We start from the raw sequence: 23,960 nt of genomic DNA, 5'->3' as shown, positions 1-23,960 counted from the left end.
TGGAATAAATTAATTATGAGCATATGGTTCTAACATAATGATTTCTGCAGTGTAGTGTCAGGATATCTAAGGGTCTAGCTATACAACACACTTTGGCAACAAAAATGTTTTAAGAAATTATCATGTACACGGATATAAAAGTTTGTTAATCCAAATTTAGTGAAGTGATGCAGACTGAACACCCTGCCACACACACACATTTCTAGGATATTTTTTAATTCCAGCCCACAGCAATGGTGTGGTTTACACTATTCTCCCAGTTGTGTTAGCACAACTGAACACGGTGTCAAACAAACACAGAAAGCAGACACTGGGAGCATCTGTGGGGAAATGGCACTTCTTAGGTCAGCTTCACAGTTAACTGCTGTATATTATGCCCTATGCTTACCTATATCGACTGCAATTCAAGGCTGCAAGTCCCTTTGTGGTAGAGGCAATTTAAGATGTTACTGGCTGGCATTGACCCTTGGCCAGTTCCCAGTCTCTCCTGCTGATGCAAGTTGTTATTCCCTTATTCAGTGGAAGTGATCTGTGAGGTAGATCACTGAAAAAGGTCTGAACCAGAGAAAGACAGCTAGAGAATAGTCAAAAAAAAAAAAAAAAAAAAAAAAAGAAGACACCACATATCCACATAGATTTATATAGCCACATGCAATGGAAGCAGCTGGAGGCAAGAAACAGGGAGAGTGGGCTGTCCATGGGGACAGTGCCCATACAGTGCACTTCTGTGATGCCAATACCAGGAACAGCTCAGCAACACAGAACTTGTTGTAACATTGGCTGAACCTGTTGCAACGTCAGCTGTCCTACTTTAGGTTAAAAGAATATTACGGTTTTATAGCTATCACATTTTCACTTATGAATCCTTTCTGCTTTTTAATAGTTAATTTTAAACCTGGTAAAACAATGAAAGTTCTGAATATGTAGATTGTTATTCATTAGACTCAGTATCATTAAATTTAGCAGATCTACTATGTGAATTTTTTTAAGATGACTGTGAAGCAGAACAGAACAGAAATCCATAAAAGGTGGTACTTTTTACAATCCATTTTGAATTTGATATGAATTTGTGCTATTACTTTGTTTAAAAATATTTGCCTGTCTTTTCAGTGCATATTTAAGCTCATTTTCTTAGAATTCCAGTTTTGTAAAACCTGCTGTGGGACCAGCACTCTGAAGAACCCGAATTTTCAGAATGACCCAAAATGCCACCTTACAGCTGCTATGAGAGGACAAGAAGCAGCGATAATTTTAGAGATTATCAAAATTCTGCAAAATTCAATTGTTCTTAGCAAATAATTGACCTACAGATTATCACAAACAAAGGCAAAAACAAACAAAACAAACAAACAAAAAATCACCACCACTAAACACCCTTCAAACAGTGGCTTTTGTATAATCCAGCAGATGGTGCTATGATGCAATAAACTGGTTCAAGAATACAAGAAATACCCTGAAAGTGAACATTTTACTCCTTTACCTGGTGTTACTGCTTTTTTGGTGGATGGATTAGCTGCAGGGTCTTTTGCTGGCTCTGAAAAACAAACAAACAAACAAACAAACAAGCCAAACCAAACCAATTACTATAGTGTTACATCTTAAAAACCAGAAATATAAGGGAAGTCTTCCATTGAGGTAAATCAGCCTGTAGCTTTTTTTTTTTTTTTTTTTTTTTTTTTTACTGAAGAGCCAGACAAAGAGATTATCCAAAGAGAAAGGAGCTGAACTGCTTTCAATTAACTCAAACACATCAACAAAATTGCCAACCACAGGACTAGTATAGATTTGCCATAAGAAACCGAATCCCTTATTTTAGCTTGTTCCACTTAGTTCTTCCATACCCATTGTCAAAGCAGAGCGAAGCAGGTATTGAGGGGTTTGGGCATGGCCTCCCCACATAGGCAGCAGCTGTGGGCCGGGAGCCTTCACATCTGATCTTGCAGCTGTGAGAACAGAAAGTCCTGAACCAGCCTATGGCAGCTGGCGAGTATCTGTCATTTCTGCAGTGGCATCTCTTGGGTTGCCACAGCTACTCAGAGTGGTATCCTTTCCCCCCAGTCTGAATCTCTCCATGATGAAAAAAGTGAGAATTGGGCTACTTCTGGAAAGTACCTCCACACAGACATGGCTATACCGCGAATCTCTCTCCGTTCTGAGGAATGGGGGAACATGAGGGGAACAAATCCATGTTTGGTTCTGCACTTGGAAGAATAACTGCTTGGTTCTCCTAGTAGAGAAACATGGCCTCTCTGGCTTCATAGATGTAGCTTTTCTTTTCTTTTTATGAAACATTTGCACTATTGTCTCTTTATTGAGGTAGAATATTTCCTGGTGGAATGAAGTTTCAAATGAAGAGCATACGCATCCCCTGAGCAGACTTGGAGAATCTTAGCCCTGGGTAGAAGAACCTAACTAGCCTTCAGGATTTATTTACTCTTTACTAGTGTTTAGCTAATCCTTTTTATCTGTGAGGGCTGCTAATACAGGCTGTGCTTAAACCAGGATAATCTAACAACTTTACATAAGCTAAACACCAGTGACTTTCATAATGGATTTTTATATCAACTAAAAGGTCCTCTAACTTATAACTCATATTTCCATACTGTGAGAGGAAATAATTAATCATTTTAATCACAACCTGAATTACAGAATGCCAAAAAAAAGTTAGTTAATCCTTCACATCTGTCACTGTGTTATTAGAAAGAAAAAGAATATGGCTATATCAGGAATGTAATTTTAAGTTCTTACCCTCCAGTCTTTTGAAATGTTCATAAAAGATGCATCAGATTGTCTTGTGAAACATAATGAAAATAAAATATAGTTTCGCATGTGTGGGATTGTTTTGTTTCCATCCATTTAAAAGTCTGTAGCAGATAATTATACCCTAACTTAGTTATTATCACAGCATTGTAATTACTTGGGGTGCTCACCCCTCCTTCAGGGAAGTATGTAGAAGACTTTGAAGAAGACTCCTTAGCATTACTTTCCTGAGTGCTTGTTCCCGTAAAAGCAGTAGGATATACAACACACATATTTTACAAATGGCAAGATAGACTTCATACAGAAATGCAGGAATCCTGCATGTATTCCCTTCTGAGCTCTCAGATAGAACTTGCTGGCCAACAAGACTATATTTTTATTTTCATAACATCTGTGAAATAAATTAGACAAGGATTCTTTTTTATGGTAGCATCCTTTTTAATTATTTTAATTTGAATGTTTCATTTTTGAGCAAGTAAAATAATTTTGATTAAAAAATACATATATATTTTACTAAAAAGTTCTGTATACTATTTATGTAACTTCTCAGTAACATTGAAACAAATGTACTGAATGTATTAAACTTTTTTTTTTTTAAGTGTATGCTATTTAGTTAATTATAGAATCATAGAATCATAGAAACATAGAATCACAGAATGGTTTGGGTTCAAAGGGACCTTAAAGATCATCTAATTCCAACCCACTGCCATGGGCAGGGACACCTCCCACTAGACGAGGTTGCTCAAAGCCCCATCCAACCTGGCCTTGAACACTTCCAGGGATGGGGAATCCACAGTTCCTCTGGGCAACCTGTGCCAATGCCTCACTACCCTCATGGGCACAACCTAAATCTCCCCCTTTTTAGTTTAAAGCCATTACTCCTTGTCCTATCACTACACTCCCTAACAAAGAGTCCCTACCCAGCTTTCCTGTACGTCCCCTTTAGGTACTGGAAGGCTATAAGGTCTCCCTGGAGCCTTTTCTCCTCCAAGCTAAACAACCCCAAATCCCTCACCTGTCTTCCTAGGAGGTATGCTCCAGCCCTTTGATCATTTTCGTGGCCCTCCTCTGGACTCATTCCAATATGTCCATAGTTCATTATTCACAAAGTATTTCAGTGCTAATGACTCTACATCTTTATGTGAATAAGTTTCAGCTGAAAATGAGGATGGCAGGGGATTCTTCTGCCGTACAGGCTGGGAAAGATCATATGTGGTGTCTGGAGTCAGTGTATTCTTTAATCATAAATTTGAATGAGATTACAAAGCCCCATAGTTTTCTGAACATTTTTGTATATTGTACTTTAACTACAGAGATCTGAGCAAAGGAAATCTTGCCAGTGTAATTATGTCAAATTATTATTACTATGTTGAGGCATTGATGCTTACAATTTGAAGGAGAAAAAGGTGTAACAATACTCTCAATATGCTTGTCAATAGCAAAATACACTCAAAGCTTTTTTTTTTTTTTTTTTTTTTTTTGAGGAGTTTATTTATGCAGAACAGCCCAGCTCCTACCTCTCTTCTGCCTCAGAAGTCTTCCTGTCTCTGTCTGCATCTGTGGTAACTAGATAGGCAAGGCCATGCTTTTGCAATTTGCAAAAACAAATTTGATGGTCCTCTGGCACATTGGACTTTCAGTCCATTTACCCAACTTTCTGCCACTGAGAGCACGTTCTGCTCAGACCTCATTTGACATTTCCTTCCCTATGAAACCTTTGTTTTTGAAGACAGTGATAGAAAACAAGGAAGGGAAAACTGTCAGTCACTAAGAGGAGTGTAGAATTAGAAGTAGCATAAGAATGGATTTAGAATGTAGGAGGCAGCTGAAGTCTAAACATGTCATTTTTCAATTATAAATTGTGTAGCTACTTTATTCTTTGTGTTTTCAACAATTCAATAACTATTGTTGTGGATTACTGAACCATGCTGTTTGAAACTACATGACATGTAAAAGAGATCATAACCTATTGCACAGTAACATCTTACTTTTGAGTTCTTTGAACACAGCAGCTTCTTTTTTATCTGTAAGGTAAAAAGAAAAAAAAATGCATAAAAACATATATAGGTAGACAGTATATACTACATAGGTAGACAGAGAACTGCAGTACGTATTTTATTGTTGCAAAGTGCATTTGAATGATGCGGTGAATCATTTATTTTCTGTTTCATGATGAAATTGCACCAATTTGCATGTAAGTGTAAATGCAACAAAACCTGTATGAATGTAGACGTTTATGTTTAGTTTCAATATAGTTATCTGTCAGAGTCAACATATGGTTGAGTTACCATGGCTTACATGTACTAGCTGAACCATGGTTGCTCACCATGTATACATTCTCAGGTTGCAGAAATGTAAGGCAAGATGCCCTAGAAACCTAAGGATAAAGTCAAGCAATAAAAAGCACTATCCAGTCTGGTCTCTCTACAATTGTTGACCATACAATTGACACATAGTTTGGACAGCTCCACACAACACCTACCCAAAACTCTAGCTGCCATATATTTCCTAAATGCCATAACAAATGTCATCTTTACGTTTAAAGAGAAGAGAGAGAAAGAATCTGAGATATCTCTCCAGTCCAGCCTAGAGGAAAGATCCCTGCTACTTCAAAATTTTCCCAGTTAAAATTCAAGCTAACACATTTCTCTTACATTACATTACATGTGAAAAAGAGAACACGTATGACTGTTACCAAAACTGAGCAAACATGAAATAACTTATGAACCTGAAGTAACTCAGTTCTATGTGTGGACCATGTAAGAATAGGCAACATCTGTCCCTGTTTGTTTTAAAAAAAAGTTAAAATAACTCAGCTATAGCAAAATGCAACATGGCTAAACAGAGCTATTAAATGAGCTATTCGGTCCCATCTTCAGTGAAAGTGGCACTGCTGTTCTTTTGTAGAACTTTTTTTCTGATGGCTGAGAGAAGATTTGGAATCCTTAACAAGTAGGTGCAAGTGGGCAGAAATATTCAGTGATAACTCTCCATTCTAGTGGTTGGTGCTATTCTACCTCAGGGATTTTATCTGGATACGAAAGTGTGCTACTTTTATAACCATACTAAAGACCTTACATATTCTTTCACTAGTCTTATTTGTACAGCTAAAACACTGCTCGTCGAGGTCCTATAGGACAGGAAGCAGAGATGCATAGAATAATGGTAGAAGTTACCCCCTTAGGAACCCATGAAGAAATGAACATCCTCTCTAATAATCTACAGGGTGCCTAGAATATAGGCAGGATAATGGTTATACCCACAACTTATGAATGATAAATTAACTGTGCTTTTAATCACTAATACAAGAAATACTTTAAGGCAGAAGCTGCCAAAATAAGTAGCTTTCAAAACCAAGACTATCCCATTATCAATAATAATACAAAGTTGCTTCAGACAGCTCTCTAAATTGCTGTGAAAAAGTTGATATGAGATAAGGTAATGCAAATGACTGCCAAGTAGTCTAATAGAGAGTATGGAAAACTTCAGGGGAAAACACAATTCTATTTGGGTGATATGCTGCTCTGAACTGAAATGTTTCTAGGTTAATCCTTGGCTTCCACTAACTCTCTATGAAAGCATGTTTTGCAGGCATTACTTCAAAGTATGATAATTACTACATTTAGATGAAATTAATCATGAAGCAGCTTTCAGCCATGTTATCTGACTAAGGAGCCTATTGAAGCCTTCAAGAAGTGCCTATTAGTAGCCAGATGTGGAAATTTTAAAAGGTGTATATTGCAGTGATATGAATCATTTATCACAATAATCTTCTATTGCTGGAGGTTATAAAAAAATAAATAAATTGGCAGTATCATTTATAATAACAAGTGGGATCTAAATAAAGCCCTCAAGCTCCTTTTTTTTTTTTTTTTAATATAAGCCATAGTTTATTAGGACAGCATACTTTAATATATTTTATAGCCATAATTTATGTTAAAAGAATCTGTGTGTTTTTCCATCATCTGAAATATACAACATGTAGTAAATTCTCTGAAATACACAACATCAACATACAGTAAATTCTCAGTAAATATCTGGACAAACTTTCAAGTAAGAAAATCTTTTTAAAGAGCTGAAAATTTTGAAAAATTATCAATAGATGATCACAATAACATTTGATTATATGAAAAAGTGAATATTTCTATTCTTAAGCTATTTTTTTTTTAAGGCAAAGTGCCTAAAGTTAGATTTCTAGAGCCATACTTATGCAAGTAAGATGGAATGTAGAGGATGTTTAGTAAGACCTTAAACCAACTGGATTCTTCCAAAGGTATATAACACTTACATCTAGGCACCTCAAGCTTGAATGAAATAAAAGAATTAATTAAAGAGAATTAAATTGAATTAATTGGTAGATCTCACAGGAGACAAAACTGATCGCGACTTCCGAAGTCCCGAAATGCAGTTGCTTACTATAAGTCACAAACAATAGGTAACTAAACAACTCAAAGGAAAATAATACTGAGAAAATAGTTGAATGATGAGTTATATTAGTGCAATTAAAGTTTAAGAGCATTTTACCTTATTCGATTTTACTTTGCACAGGTCTTGGTTTTAACTTTTAAATTATAATAGTGTGTAAGTTGTTGGGGAAAAAAGCTTATATTACAACAGGTTTCCATAGTCATGATAACTTTTTCTTAAAATCAGTAGCAACAGCAAAATCTTTCTGGCCTTTTTGCTAGCCAATCTGTGGTTCTGTTTTCCAGGTTAATTAAGAGGAATTTCCAGAAAAAAAGTTAACTTTTGTTAGACACCACTCCTAGGCATCATATAAACATTACCCTAAACACATCTTTGCCAATCATCCTAGGAAGTATAACTGCCAGAGCTTTAGGCTGTTTTCTTTTTAAAACTTTACATTGAATGTCTTGCAACCGCAAAGGCAAATGTGTGATATAAGAATGATGTATACAAGTCTTGGAAGCTATGCAACATCATTAAGACCAATATAACACATGAACAGCAGTCTGGGTACTCTAGCAGCCTTGACCAGCAGTGCAGGTAAAGGCACTGTAGCTTCCTTGGTATCGGTGACAGAACTGTTTGATATCCAAAAGAAGGGATTCTTTTTTTCTTCTCTAAAATAGCCCCACTTCTTCAGCAATGTAAATCAATAAAATACTTTTAATAGACTATTGGGACTTACTATAGCAGATGAGACTTCAAAATCTGACCCTTCTGATATTTTGGTTCCCAAATTCAAAGCACACAATTTTTCAGGAGTTGCTGAGAACCTGTTTGGTATTCAAGTCTTCTTAAAAGGCTTATATGGATCACCCAGATACTGAGAGATCCAAAAGCTAACCACAAGCTTTTTTTGAAAGCACCTGTAACAGGTTTTAATGTTATAGCTAACAAAATCATTTGTAAGACTATGAAACACCCCTTTCCTTTTTGCAGCTATTCTCAGGAATTATTTGAAGACAGTTATATTTTGGTACATATTCTCAAAAAGCAAAAATGATTGGTGACTCTTAGGTGACTGAGCAGATTTTTCTTTTACTGGATCTTGAAAAAGGATAAAAAACAGTAAAATATTTAAAATTATTATTATTAATAATAAAAAACACAAATATTAATCAAATATGATTTGACTGTTCTTATCTGTACAGGTTAAAAGGATCAATTTTGAATTCAAACTAGGAATAAGCATCTGGCAGCCAGCAAAGCAGTACTTTATTCTTTCACCTCTTTTTAGCACATAGCTCGATCTTTTCCTCGGGCCTTGATCAGCATTCTTTTGAAGTAAACCATCAGTACACAGTAGCTGCAAATGACATCTAAACTACACACGGGGCAAGAAAAAAAAATCCCTCTAAGCTCATATACCGTCTTTCATGCCATTGAGTCCCTAGGAGGTTCGTAATAAGCCATTAGACAAGGGTGCCCCAGTGCTCTGCTACAGAATGTGGTGGTTGGAGTTTAAACAAATTTCCAAAATGGAGTGTTTCAGACATTGCTCTGATGTGAATTATAGAACTAGGTTTCATTTTTATTTTATTTTATTTTATTTTTTTTAGCAATAGATTTGTAATACAATGTCCATTCTACATTTAGGAATAGAAGATCTTCAACGGCTACACACAGCCTATAATTTCTATATATAAACATTAGTTCTGGGAAATAAATGGGTCTCAAATTGTATTCTCTTAAAAGACTTTTCTGCTTTTTCTTCCTAGAAAACTTTCACTCATATAAAAATCCTAAATTAAAGGTGTTATTCAGATAAATGAATATTCCAGAGACAATCTTCTGATAGCTCTGCTAATGCTGCACTGTTTAAAAAAGCATCTAGAACCCCTAATTGCAAGCATTATTTTTTTCTTATATATAAACCAACTTTTCTCTTCAGTAATATCACATTTACAAACAGAAACTAATTTCAGCATCTGTTAGCAACCACGGTGTCTGAATTAAATAGTACATGATATCCTAATCAAACATTGTGTAATCCAGCAGGTAAGGTTCAGGATGCAAGGATTCCTAGTCTGATCTGGGCTAAGCACCAAAACTTGGGAATTACTAGATACCTCTAAAAAACATGTTTCACTGAATGAAAAACTAAAGAGAAATTTAAAATGTTAAGCAGTTACTGAAGGAGGAATTCTCCTCCTAAACCTCAGTTGGCACTGACCATCTATCTTCTCTCTTTTAGGTGATGATCACATCCTTCAGTGTACTTATTCAAACCACATTTGTTGGCTAATGGTCTACAAAGACCCACAGAAAATGAGTTTTGCAATGAAAATACCTCACACAAAGTGACGAGCTGACTCAAAGAATGTTTCTAATAAAACTTACAGAAATTTGTCCTTGTTGGTTTCTTAACATTTATTTTGACTTAGGTATTCAACTAGTTTTGTAATTAAAAGTAGGAGAACAAAAAGAGCAGAAAAATGATCTGAAACTCAAAGAATCAGAAAATTCTATTGAAAATTGAGCAGATATTTTCCAATGTTTTGAAGACAAAATTGTGCTGTGTCTCAACAATAAACGGCTTCTGGTGTTATTGACCAAAGAGCAACTGAGAGCATACTCTGGGAGCTTGGTTCTTGCTTTGCAAATGCAATACAACAGCAGAGCTTTTAAGATGATGCACCTTCCAAATACAACAGCTAATGCTCTTTTTCCTTTCTTGAGCAAGGATTCAAGAGAGGAAATAGAAATAATAGCAGGTGTCATTCAATTGCTGAGAATTTCTGTAATGTGAATGTAAGGAAGCCTCTTGGAGACCAGTCTTAGTACAGTCCGCTCTCAAACTAGCAGATGCACCAGGATTTAAAACCAATTTATTAAGTAGCAAAATTTGTGGTTAATATGATTTAAGAGTAAAATACCTAGATAGCTGAGCATTATGAAATTAAGAATGAACTGCTATTGAATATACAGTAATTAAAAAACATTCTCAAGCCTTCAAATATATTGAACTATACTATGGTCTAGCATTTTTTGCTTTCATTTACTTGAAATTCTTAAAACTTTTCCCACAAAATAGTATCAATTCAACTAATATTCTTAAACACTTAAACACATAAACACCGAAAAGTCTCATAGAATCATAGAATGGCTCAGGTTGGAAGGAACCTTAAATATCATCTAGTTCTAACCCCACTGCCACAGACAGGCACACCACCCACTAGACTAGGTTGCCCGGGCTTCATCTAACCTGATCTTGAACACCACCAGGGATGGAGCATCCACTTCTCTGGGCAACATGTTCCGGTGCCTCATCACCCTCTGAGTGAAGAATTTCCTCCTAATCTCTAATCTAAATCTCCCCTCTTTTAGTTTAAAAATATTCCCGCTTGTCCTTTCATTATTTGATTGAGCAAAGAGTCACTCTCCATCTTTTTTATGCCCCCTTTAAGTACTGAGAGGCCGCAGTGAAGTAACCCTAGAGCCTTCTCTTCTGCAGGCTGAACAGCCCCAGCTCTCTCTGCCTTTCTTCATAAAAGAAGTGCTTCAGCCCTCTGATCAACTCTGTGGCCCTGGACTTGCTCTAACAGATCCACATCCTTCTTGTGTTGGGGGCTCTAGACCTGGGCACAGTACTCCAAGTGGGGCCTCACAAGGGCAGATTAGAAGGGGACAATCACCTCCCTTGACTTGCTGGCCACTCATCTGTTGATGCAGCCCAGGATGCAGTTGGCCTTCTGGGCCAGCTGGCCAGCTGGGCCAGCGTTGCAAGCATGCGCTGCAAGCACCCGCTGCCAGATCATGTCAAACTTTTCTTCCACCAGAACCCCTAAGTCATTCTCTGCAGGGCTGCTCTCAATGAGTTCTTCTCCCAGCCTGTACTCATGTCTGAGATTGCCCTAACCCAGGTGCAGCGCCTTGCTCTTAGACTTGTTGAACCTCATTACGTTCACATTCTCAATTCTCAAGCTTGTCCAGGTCCCTTTGGATGGCATCCCTTCCTTCTGTTGCATCAACCACACCACTCAGCTTGGTGTCATCTGCAAACTTGCTGAGGGTGCACTTGATCACGTTGTCTATGTCATTGATAAAGATATTAAACAGTACTGGTCCCAGGACAGACCCCTGAGGTACTCCTCTCATCACTGGCTTCCACTTGAACATAGAGCCATTGACCACTACTCTCTGGGTGCGACCTTCAAGCCAACTCCTTATCCACAACATCCTTGTCCACCCATATATCCATATCTCTCCAATTTGGAGACCAGGATGTCATGTGGGACCGTGTCAAAGGCCTTACAGAAGTCCAGGTAGATGACCTCAGTCTGTCTTCCCTTGTCAAGTGATGCAGTCACTCCTTCATAGAAAGCCACCAGATTGGTCAGGCAAAGTATTTAATTCTAAACTTTCTTTTAAAATTTGTTACTCAGTTGCTTTCAAATTTATGTATAAATATATATTGATAGTTCTACGCTAATTGTATGGCATTAACAAAGTCAGTCATCTTTCCATATCTCATAGTTTTGGGGGGCTTTTTTTTCTTTTTAATTATTTTGATTTCAGTCACGTCTGAAATAGTACATACCCATATATAGAAACAATTTATCAGAGTCCCTGCACTTTCTATTGTAATGTCACCATTTTATGATTAAGACTTTCAAAATTTCATATCACAGGTAATTAAAACAAAGTTTTCAGTGGCTTTAATAGCTAGGAATGCACTATCTAAACTGTACTTAATAAAGAAAGATTCCTTAGTTAAGATACTTTTCTAAACCCCTAAAATTTGATAGTAACATAAAATAAATAAATAAATAATTTCATAAATACCAATATTTCTCCCACATGAAAAATTCTGCCTTTGGACCAGCACTTGTTTTTTTTCCCTGACTTAGTCGCTGAGCACTATACCACCATATGCTCTGTGACAATTACTGACAAAACCTCCCCTTGACTCTCCAAAAGATCATTTCTTGGTAAGCATGAGAAATTCTAGGACATAAGTAGTCTTCTTGGCTGCTCTGTAAATAAAAAAGTATCCAAGTAAGAGTAGTGATAGATCTAATATCTACACCTTCTACAGAGTAAATATTTGGGAAAATTTACTGGGAGAGGTCAGTAAGTGTTGAGTTCCAGGCAACAGGTTTTGTGTTTAAATTTCTCCAGAGTCTGGGATAAGAAGTGAGGGAAAAGTGCAGAAGACATTATTACTTGGTAAAACTGGGAGGAAGTGTAGTCTTCTGCAAGGTAAAATCAAGTTATCTCAAGTAACGTTTGACTAGATTATAAGAAAAAAATATAATCAAAAGGTACTTAAAAAAAAAGTGGGACAAAAAAGGGTTTGAAGAGCTTAGGACTATGAAAAGGTATCTCATGAACATTTTTCTGTTGTTGATTACAACATAAAATTGATAAAATTGGTGATAACATTTCTCTAAAATTCTGACAGATCATTTAAAATTCAGTTTGGTAGATTGTTGTGGCAGGGAACATTTTTACTGTATATTTTCTCTGGCATTTTAGCATAGAAAAAATAATCATTTAACTTAAAATCAATTTACTTCAGACACGTATCAAGGAAAATATTTTGCCTTCTTTTCTCTGTAAGAGCAACGCATTTCTTTGAGATGAGAATGTCAAGGCATTATCCACTGTCTCTATACCAAATAAAGCCACTGGAAAAAACGGGAATGTGTGAGATACCATATAAGAGAATGGATAGACTGTTTATAAAGACAAATTCCATCTTCAACTTTTATCATTACCAGCTCATCATCTAAACAGCAATTAAGTAAAATAAAGAAATTTTTAAATATAGTTCAGGGTAAATTGGTACCCAAGAGCAGTGAAAACTTTTTTGAAGCAGGAAAAATATTCAAGTCTTTCCTTCCACCCTTTGTGGAGCATGCCCTCTCTCCTCACCATCATCCTTCTTTACTCCTCATTTGCAGTAACAGACTTTTTGATCATTCTTTAATTTCTTTGGTGTCTTTAAGTCCCTTCCAATGTCCATCTGTTGAGTTTGTTGCTTCCTCACTGCAACATCTTTGTACCACCACGTCTATCACCACTGACAAAGAAGTCCTAATATGAAATTTACCTCAAACAGATTTCCCAAAATCATTTTTTAACGTTCATTCAAAAGACTCAAAAATAAAACAAATAAAGAGAGATGTGAGCAAACAAGTGATTCAGTTACACTTGTAGTAAGAAACAGCCTGCCCTTTGGGAACAGCCAATTTCAACTGTACCAGTGACTCATGGTTCCACTAATTACTGATTTCTCCTTTCTACTTTGTAATTGCTGAATTGCATTCAGTCTCCCCCACTGCAGAACAGGTGGAAACATGTTCCATTGCCTTCTGAATTAATCAGGAATGGTTTAAAAAAGCAAGACTCCAGAGCACAATGTGAGATCACAGTCATCCGTACACAGGAAGCTGTAAATGTAGTTAATTGCACAAGCTGCAGTAATTTAGGGAAAAAGGTAATGCTTTTTGTGTAACATATGCAGGTAATAATATTAATTCCTAAAATTTAAGAATCAGATCTTTTCCTGGAATAAACTGTCATTTGAACTATAGAAATATAACAGCTGAAATTTTTCTTCAATAATTTTACCTTTTCTTGAAACAACATGGGGAATATACCCTCTTTAAAATATCCTTAAGAAAGCTCAACACCAATACTTTTTGAATTATTCACAAGAAGATTATTATTACCATTTTTTATGGTCATAATAGGCTTTATTAAGGCTATGCATTCTTCTGATATATCTCTCTAATTTTCAAAATATTTCAATTTCTTCCTTTTTGTTGGATAGATAGATGTATGCATCTGTAGACATTATCTCTAGGATAAGGATTTATTTATTTATTTATTTTTACTTCTGAACATGGATACAGTCAGCATTCTCACTGTGTGATAAGGGAAATCCTAAATAATGTAATGTCCATCTGTTCTTTTTTATATGTGCCACACTACTCTAATTACACTCTCATAAGCAAAGCAAAATCTATGAGGAAGCAACCTCATGCAGAATCTATTGCAATCAAGCTAAAAATCAATGCACTTATAACCACAGCTATGTGTGGCTCTTCCACTTAAGAGCATCTGCCCATTCTATTATCCTAATCATTTGATGATACTTCATCTGACAGTCTTTCAGAGTTACGTATAGCAAAAGCCACAAAGTTGGCTTTACTTCTTAAGAAAACAGATCAAGAGAACAAGCAGGACCATTGGGAACATTTGTTGAAAGTTTAAACAATCTTAATGAGGAGTAAAGTGCAAAGGATGCACTATCATAAGTCGAGAATGCTGTTGGTCTATGAACGTTCCTAGAAGAAAGGATGAATTAAATTTTGGAAAATGACATGAAAGGCTAACAAATATGCATTCATTAAAACTTAGTAATTTTTTTAAAAAACTTCATTTCATGCTCAAAAGAAAAACTTTTTTTTTTTTTTATTTTAAAATAAATGTAAAAGAAAGGGAAAAAAAAAAAAAGCCTAACCTAAAACTGTGGAGATTTCTATTGACTTTATTTACCTCTGGGTCAAGCCTTCAACCTGTCCACTGAGTGACAGCAGAAATAATTAAGATAGCACTATGTAGGTATGTCGTCACAAACAGACTGATTATGCATGGATGTTTTGATGTTTCACATAGAAAGATCTTACACATCAGGCCTTCTGACTCAGATGTACATCTTGTTTTGAGGGAACAGATCTGTTTTTCTTCATTAAAAAGATTAACTTTGTGTTGTTTGAGGCATAGGCATATTCTAATCCTGTTATTTCTGGATGTGACTGGAAAAATAAACATTACATTATTCCCCAGACCAACGTAAACAGGGTTGATACAGTAAATTAAATTCTTTAATTAAAGCTATGCCACCCAGCTGCTTGCATAGCACAGGTATATTGTTGTACGTATGTGAAAGTCCAAAGGCAAAATGATTGTTTGGTTACCTGTGCAGTCTTTAGACTGAATAAGTATCACCTTCAAACTTGATACTTATTCTAGTATCTAAATCCTAGTACCTCCTTTCCCAAAAAGATTCTTTACAGGACTGACACTGCAAAAGATATTGCCTGTCAGACACTGAAATGACTCCTCTGCTTTACTCAAGGAAGATTTTCTTGCCAACTCATCAAAAAGTGAGTCTGTAGTACAAGCTCAAGCCTCCTCCCTTTTCTATTTATTAAAGGACTGACATTCATAATTTTTTTTTTTTTTTTTTTGCCAACGAGATCTTACCACCATCACTCACCATTTTCCTTTCTCACTACCTTCCCTGTTGCAGTGAAAGATGAAAAAGAACAAACACAATGTAACCAGTCTGAGCTGAGCAATATTCAGCATAGCCTTGGAAGCACTCAACTCACAGAAGTTAGCAAAAGCTGAGGCGCTGAAAAGTGCTTAAAATTTATTCATCTGCCATCTGCTGCTAATATTTCATGGACAGAGCAGGCACCTCAGACAGTAAGTATTCACCTTCTCTTTTAGAGGTTTTTTGCACAACATGTGGAGGCGGGTGAGGACGGGAATGGAGACAGTTTCCTCTAAAACCAATTTCATACTATATGAAAGAAGAGCTCAGTCCTCTGCTTCAGAGTCACCCACAGTCAATCTCAATCATATGTTGAACCAGTTATTACTGGAATGTGAAGGAGAGATGAGGGAAAGACAGGAAAAAGCATGTTTCTAACTCTGTCTCTGCATTTCACTTCACTTCTAGCTCAAGTACTGAACCCTGAAAGGCAAAGTAGTTGGTCTTGAAATAAATAACATAACCATTACCATTTCTACCCTTTCAATTGGCAATAAGGGATAATATTTTCAGAACCACCACAGTGACCTTGCAGCCTCTGTACTTTTTTCAAAAGTGGCAGAAGTTTTTAGGAGCTCAGTTCTCACAGAAAATCAATGGGAGTTATGTGCCTGGCCTACTTTGACGTGTTTGCAAATCCCACCAGGTGCCACACTGCATCTTCAGGCACCTAAATATCTTTGAAATCATGTTGTCAATCATTGCTGAAGATGGAGTTCAGAATTCAAAGTCCACTGAGTGCTTTGAAACTTTCAGTGTAGGATGTACAAGACATCTTTTGAGCTGCCTTTTGTCTTGTTTCAGGAACATAATCCCTTAGCATCCAGTCACACAGAGACAACGAAAATTACTTTCCTGCTGTGCTTGCATCTCTACTCTGTTGATATATAGATATATAGACAGATGATAGATAGATAGATAGATAGATAGATAGATAATTTGCATTGCCTCTCACTGTGATCCTATTTCTGATTTTATCTGTCTGGAGAGATACAATTTGATATTTACTACATAGTTATATCTGTCTCTTGATAATTTCTTTAAATATCAGTTCGAAAAGTGGGTTATTTTATTTTTCATGGAAGACTGAATACTTAGAGGATGACTACGAGTCATGTGTTCAGCTCGCAATGGCATATAAAAATAAAGAAGGGAATTCCCACTCTTCCAATGAACTTGCAAAACAGTTGTCTCCAGTTGCATTCCTACAGTGGCTCTCCTCTGCATTCTCTCAGCTTATCACATGTATTTGTGAGGTTGTACATCTATAACTTTCAGGGCTAGAACACACTAGATCATCTAGTCTGACCCTTTCTTGCAGAGACTCCTATATTTCAACTAGTGACCTTTCAGCTGATGTGTATCTTCCATTAGGTAAACAGATTAGGTGTCCTCTTCTGCAGACATCAAGGAAAACACTTCAATGGTAGTTTATCACTCTTAGCGTTACCAACATGTACCTCATATTCAGTCTGGATTCACTTATCTTCAGCTCGCAGTTATTCATCCTTGTTAAACTTTTCCTACTACATTAAAGGAGCTGCGGTAGGCAGAATCTCTTTTCTCTGAAGGTACTTAGTATCCACAATAAAAAAGTCAATTCCTTTTAAAGAGAAGAATACTTTATCTCTCTTGATGAATGATATCCTTAATTTGTAAATCACTTCAGTGACTTTTTTCTGTTCCTTCTCCACTTTGGACATCATATCAACATGCATGTTCCAGTCGCTTCACTGCCTTGTACAAAGGTGACATGTAGCCATGACCTACATTCCCTGTTGCAAAATTTATAATTTCACAGCTGCAGCAAAAAAAAAAAAATAAAATATCAACCTCAACTTGCGATTCACCCTGTCAGTTTTCAAGCTATTTTGCAGGTGTAAATGTAGATGGCAATATAACACAAAAGGCATTAGGGAATTGAGCCCTGAGGTTAAAGAGACTATATTTTGGCATCACAAGAGAATATAGCTCAGAGTAATGGGATAAAATTAAGCAAGGGAAAATTTACGCAGACTGAAATGAAACACTTCTTAACTGAGATCTATTAGGTTGTAGAATAATCTTCCATGGGAATTGATGGAAGCCTAGTTACTTCAAACATTTAAAACTAAACTGGAAAAAAAAAACAAAACAAACACTTGAAGATGTTCTGTAAGGAATTATCCTGCATAGCCAGAGGGAAGGATTAGATGACCTAGTAGGTCATTTCCATCTGTACTTTCTGTGATTTCATTGTGCAAATCCCCACAAACAGGAAATTGTTAGCAAAGTCAAGAGATGCCACTAAACCCTGTCTGTGTCAGAGAAAAAAGAGTGAATAACATCACCTGCTGGTTAACTGTGCAGGAAACCTAATCCAGCATTTCTGCAGGTTAGAAAATATGACCAGTGCTGAAGGCTGTATGCTTAGCTTGTGTCTGAAAGGAAAAGACTACTAATGCAAAAATGTCAGGAAACAGCAGGTGAGCTATGAATACGAACCAGGAGAGGAGGAGGAAAGAAAAAATCAGGATGGGCTTGAGATGCATAATAGTATCATGAGCAAGTTGTTAGTCAGGAATGAATCAGTGAGTAGTTAAGAGATGAAACCTGAAGCTCCAGTAAACCAGCAGGGAAAATTATATATTTTTATAGGCTTTGGCATATGGGCATTGACAATAATACCATATCATATCTAAGATGAGACCAAAGCCCGAGTCTTTGCTGAGCTTTGTACAAATATAAAATAAGACAAGCCATGGCCCCAGCAGAAACACACAAGTGTATGAGCAGTCTAAGAGAGAAAGCTGTCAAGAGAGCATCAGTAAAATCCTAAAGAAATATCACAAAATTCTAGGGTCCATAACTTTATCTTTGTGTATGCGTAATGCAACAGGATTTGTTCCTAAATTTGCACTCAACTCATAATGTATTGTGCCCCCTTAATTTTTGCAGCTACAGATTCATTTAAAAGTGTTGATAAAAACAGTGTAAAGCAGTGTTGATAGTAGTATACCCATGTACTAAAACAGTGTTGACAGTACACGCATGTTTTGTCTATTGCTGAGCAAAGTTTGCACAGCATCAAAGCTTTTTCTGCTGAAATGCTGGCTATTTTTCCCTTATTGCCTCTCCCCATCGAGTTGGGAAAAATCTAGGAGGGACACAGCTGGGACAGCTGACCCAAATTTGCTGAAGGGATATTCCATACCATATAATGCCATGCTCAGCAAGAAAACCTGGGGTAAAGGAATAAAGGGCATGGAGTTTTTTTTGCCAAGTGTCCATTGGTCAGAGACTGGCTGGGCATTGGTCTGTTTGCAGGAGGTGGTGAGTGACTGCTGTGGCATCACTCATTTTATTTGTCTCTTTCCTTCACTTATTAAACTGTCTTTATCTTGACCCATGCATTTTCTCACTTCAGCTTTTCCAATTTTCTCCTCTGTCCCATTGTGGGACTAAGGAGTGAGCAAGCAACTGTATGGGAGCTTAGCTGCTGGCCAGGTCAACGCACCTTTTATTAGTTATTACCTTTTATTGGGAAGGGAAGGGAAGGGAAGGGAAGGGAAGGGAAGGGAAGGGAAGGGAAGGGAAGGGAAGGGAAGGGAAGGGAAGGGAAGGGAAGGGAAGGGAAGGGAAGGGAAGGGAAGGGAAGGGAAGGGAAGGGAAGGGAAGGGAAGGGAAGAACTGAGTCAAACAGGGTTCTATCCTTCAAAACACTACCTTCTACATCTTATAACAGCTGCTCCAAAAAATAGGCCCAGACAATCCAAGTAACACATAGACGTGCACCCCATTTCCTCTCCACTGCATTTTTTACATTTTCCACATACTTTCATAATAAACCAGAATACAAGTTGTCTATAACCTCCCCCCCCCCCCTTTTTTTTTTTTCTTTTCTCTGTACATGACCACTTTCCAAATATCTTGGGCTCTCTTGGCCTGACTTCACACCTCCATTTTGCCATTGTAAGCATCCTAAATTGAGACAATTGAGACAACCTTTACATCCCACTGGCCCTTGCACAGCTGACACTGGGGTTCCTCTGAAAGCACACACCACCCTCCCATCTGCTGACATCTATTGTGTGACATCTTTCACACTGGGGAACATGAGACACATGGCAGAGCCCATGCTGGGAACAGCATGCTGAAAGCTGTCAGCACTTCAGTTGAATATACTACTGGGAGTGAGCAGTGCGGAGTGGAGTTTCAAACCCTGCTCTTGAGGCACAGCAGTCTTCCTACAAATGTGTATGCCAGCACAGCAAATATGGGATCAGTGTTTGGATCCCTAATGAAAGCAGTCAATCCACTGCAGACGGATTCACCCAAAGTATTTCAGGCAGTCTGCTGTGCATCCACTCCTCTCAATCGGTGTGCATGGCAGGTATAAAATTGTCATAAGGTATATTTTAATTGATCTTTACTTTTCTGGGAGTGTTGAAAGTAGTGTTGCTCCAAAATGTTTCTTCTGAAAATAGCGTCACATTTGGATAACACTATAATACCTTTCTAGCCATGTCAGCAATAAGATAAGGAGTTAGATGAAATAAATACATCATCATACAACAAACTATTTAATTAGCCACATTTGAAAGCAAACAATAAAAAACGTGCAGACAGAACAAAACAAAAAGATAATTAGCCACCAGGTGTCACTAGCTGTTCTCTTACAACGGAGGGATTACTAACAAGTCTGCAAGGATAAAGTTGAGCCAAGAAAGTCACAAAATGAAATGCTTTCTTCCCCTCCCTCCCCCTCCCACCCCCCCACCCCCACCTTGTTCAGAATGATCAGAGGAATTTGTCTTCCTGTCTGGATAGTGCGTAATAATAAAGAACACACAGTTGGCATATAAAATCGTTCTATACTGTTCCTACTAAAACATTGCTACCCCCCCCCCCCCCCCCCCCCCCGAGTTAAAAAGACTAGCTTTTGAAACAAGGAAAGTACAGTTGATAACAATGCGTCTGTGGTCAACCTATGCAAAAAATCCCTGAGAGCCCCGAAAGTCATATTTGCTCCTGCCTGCCTATCTCCATTCTCTTCTGCCTATGTAGTATCACAAAATCCTTCCTCAAAACTGTGATTAAACACAGACTTTCCTCCCTCCTCTTCCTGAGACATGATCTCACTGGATGACAAGATAGCAGGAATAATCTCATTAGCCTGGTTCTGTGGCAGTCACAAGATAATGTTTTCAATTTTTACATCTGAGATCAAGTTTTACTTTCTTTTTTTCATGATTGTAATGTGAGTTTGCATGGTTGTTATTGTGACATCATTACAATGTACCTCAAGGTTTGTAACTTTAACCCCACTGAGAATTCTCCTATTCAGGAGGCAAAGATTTAATCTGGTAGCTAGCAAGGCATCATCTCTTCCCTCCTCTGCTAACATTGCCTGTCAAGAAACATGTGACACCATATCATTTGTCACAGATGCATCTACACCACTGGATGTGCACCCACCATAACCTAGCTCACCGATTTAGATAGAGATTGCAATGGTCCTTAATAAGGGCTCAGACGAAAATCTTTGCTCTATTGCAAGCATACCTGCACAATAAAATACAAGTCAGATCATGCTTTTTGGTCTGGGGTGAAAGGGTCTGCACATCAAGACCTTGACTTGTTTTACCTTTGCTAAGGAGAACAGATCAAGGAGGTACATACCTGGATTTGACACTCATAAAGCATCTGTAAAAGAGGGGCAGAGCCTTGGATTTCTTGAACACGTGTCCAGCTGATCAGGCCTTACATTGTTAAAAAAAACATATTCTTCCTAACTGTCATTTGCATTTTTTGGTGCCCTTGTTTTTCATTAGGGAAATAATGAATTTGTCTGACAGTTTGGGATCTTTAATCCAGCTAGCACTGTTTTGGTGTTCAAAAGGCATGTATAATAGGCTGTGTGGGAAACTGGCCTGGGTGAGATACATCTGTATCTGAATTTCCCTATGTGTAAGGTGGGGGAAAAGACACTGACTACCCTTGCAAAGGGGTTCTAGGATATACTATCAAAAATGCAGCACAAGGCCCTTTTTTTTTAAAAAAAACATTATTATTTGAATTAACGCAGCAATAACTAGAAGGCAAGAACATCAATGACAGCTAAGCAGAGTTTTAGTTAGGATATGGTGTGAAGATCCAGGCTGACATTTTCTGTGCTTTATAAGCTCATTTATTACCTATGCTATTTCTTGTGAGAACCAAAGCAAAGTGGGAAAGGAGTTTGCAGCAATCAAACTTGAAGAAAAAGACTGCTCATGAACATCATGAAATTTTAAGAATGTTGATACAAGAAGAAGCAGTGAAGCTCCAGACTGTTGGGACTGTGAGAAAGGGATCATTAGAAGACAGTCTACAAACAAACTGTGAGTAGATGAAAACATCAAGTTCTGCATAATATAGTTTTATTTCCACTAAAAAATAAACTCAGATCTGACCATAATATCAGAATTACATTTTATAAGCTCACATTGTAAGCAAAGCATAAGACTGAAAGAGGGAGATGTCTTCTTTCACTCATTTTCTCTCTGCAATTTATGAATTGAGTTTTTGAGACACTATTATCACCTCAATAATAATACTGTGACATTTGAGGCTTTCACAAAAATTTAGAGGTCTTGTTTACTTCCACACCGGGATAACAAACTTTCTAAAAGCCTCAATTTCTCCTTGAGGCTGGGCATGAAAACTTTAAAAGAGAGGGTCCTGTTTCTCTCTCAGTATGCAGGCTAGAACCCTCTGATCTGATATATCCCATCCACGGGGAGCATTGGGAGAGTCTGGTGAAAGCTTCTTGATGCCTGTGCTCAGCATGATCCTTCATGGGGATTTGGAGACATATCTTCCTCTCTAGCCTGAATAGCTCTGGACAGATTTTCATAAAATGGTTTGAAGTGTGACTGTGCCAGACCTTTGTGTCTAACAATTATGTTTGTTTAAGCAAGACCTCAGAGTTTGTGACAATGGAATTATCTATTTTTCAGGACAATTAACACAATGTTTTTGTACTAGCTGAAGGTCAGAGGATTAATGTGGTTTTATCTACAGTGCATTTTTAAAAGGTAATTAAGAATTGTTCAGTGCATTCTGTACTAAAGACTGAGAACATTTCATATTAAATGACTCTTGCTCCTCTGCAGCAGCAGAAAGAGATGGAGAGAGAGGAATGGAGGAAGAAAGGCACTGAGAAAAGTGAGCTGGCATGCAAATAAACAAATACATCACGCAGATGCAGCTAATGGAGAGCAATAAAAAAATCCACTCTGGTAACACTAGAAAGAAAATCATCTCCTGGACAAAAGGGCTAATCTAAAACACTAATCAGCAAAAATATTCAGCATTTACAGGGGAGTGATGGAGCATTCCTTGTTACAGGAAGAGAGATGGAGAGGAATAGACGGAAGTGCTGCTCTGAGAGAATTATTTTGGAGATGTTTGTACCACTCACTGCTTATGGAGCATGTCCTCCTTTCTCTCATTTGCACCTGACAATCTGTACACGCCACCATAGGGAAAGCCTTCCTAATGGGCCCCCAGTCAGAAGTGAGTCTTCTGAGAGGCTGTGCATGAAGGTGAGAAGCCGAAGTGGGACTGGGCACCAGGAGGGCAGCTCCTGGCAGCAGGAACTGCCTGCTAGTACAAGGGACAAGTATGGTGGTGGCGAGGAGGCAGCATCCTCCTCAGCTTAGGGGATTTCAGTGACTGAGGGGAGCAAAACAAGACACAAAACCAGAGACATTCAGAGCTAATACAAGGATCTGAAAACCAGGGCAAGGAGTTTATTTTTAATGCAGTAGCCAATGCATAGCCCTTTAATGGGAAACAGTAAGAATATGGAAAGCTGTTCCTATACTCTTGCTTTTGGATGCTTATCTATGCTGCTGATTAAATGCTCCGAGGTTCATTTTTTGTGTCTGCCCAAAGCGCATAAATACTATCAGACGCTGAGGCACCTCCTTTCAAAACTGGGCCATGCACTACTATTCTGTTGATCAAATGTGGCAATTATTTCAGGCTTAAAACCTTTTAGGGATAACAATAGGTGCTGCCAATCAAAGCTAGAAAGTACACGCATTCAAAGAGCAAGCTGAATGAGGAATAACAGCAACATGTGTAGCAAGAATATATTATGGATTACAATCCTCTTACACAAAGGCTAGTAAACTCTTCAAAATGCAGCAACCTACGGGGCTAATAAAAGGGACAGAAATGTGTGGATGTCTCGGTTTGTCTAATTTGTGTCTTTCTAGCATTGGTAGGATGACTCACTGGATTTAGCAACAGCTTGTGAAGATGAACATATTAATAACTTTATGCTGCAGCTCTGGCATAAAATGTAATCTTTTAAAATTCCATATTCTCAAAAGAAATACAAGCTTAGAACCAGAATAAAGTTAGAAAACATATTTGAATTGTCATCTTATTTTCTTTTTAAATCTGTGTTATA

At 37.5% G+C, this 23,960-nt stretch overlaps 1 protein-coding gene across 15 annotated transcripts in view; it reads right to left on the bottom strand.

Moving 5' to 3' along the window:
* TRDN (triadin) overlaps nucleotides 1-23,960 on the bottom strand; it is a 241,357-nt gene that overhangs the window by 97,591 nt on the left and 119,806 nt on the right. For all 15 annotated transcript variants that reach the window (XM_066994338.1, XM_066994348.1, XM_066994343.1 and 12 more), the window contains 2 exons: nucleotides 4,749-4,784; nucleotides 1,481-1,534 (listed from right to left, as the gene is read on the bottom strand). In XM_066994338.1, the coding sequence (XP_066850439.1) occupies nucleotides 1,481-1,534; nucleotides 4,749-4,784 (90 nt within the window). The remainder of the gene's footprint in view (nucleotides 1-1,480; nucleotides 1,535-4,748; nucleotides 4,785-23,960) is intronic.

This window comes from Anser cygnoides, chromosome 3, assembly GCF_040182565.1.
Source record: "Anser cygnoides isolate HZ-2024a breed goose chromosome 3, Taihu_goose_T2T_genome, whole genome shotgun sequence".
NCBI lineage: Eukaryota > Metazoa > Chordata > Aves > Anseriformes > Anatidae > Anser > Anser cygnoides.
The sequence above is the reverse complement of the archived record's forward strand: the minus strand, read 5'-3'. Positions and strand labels throughout refer to the sequence as shown.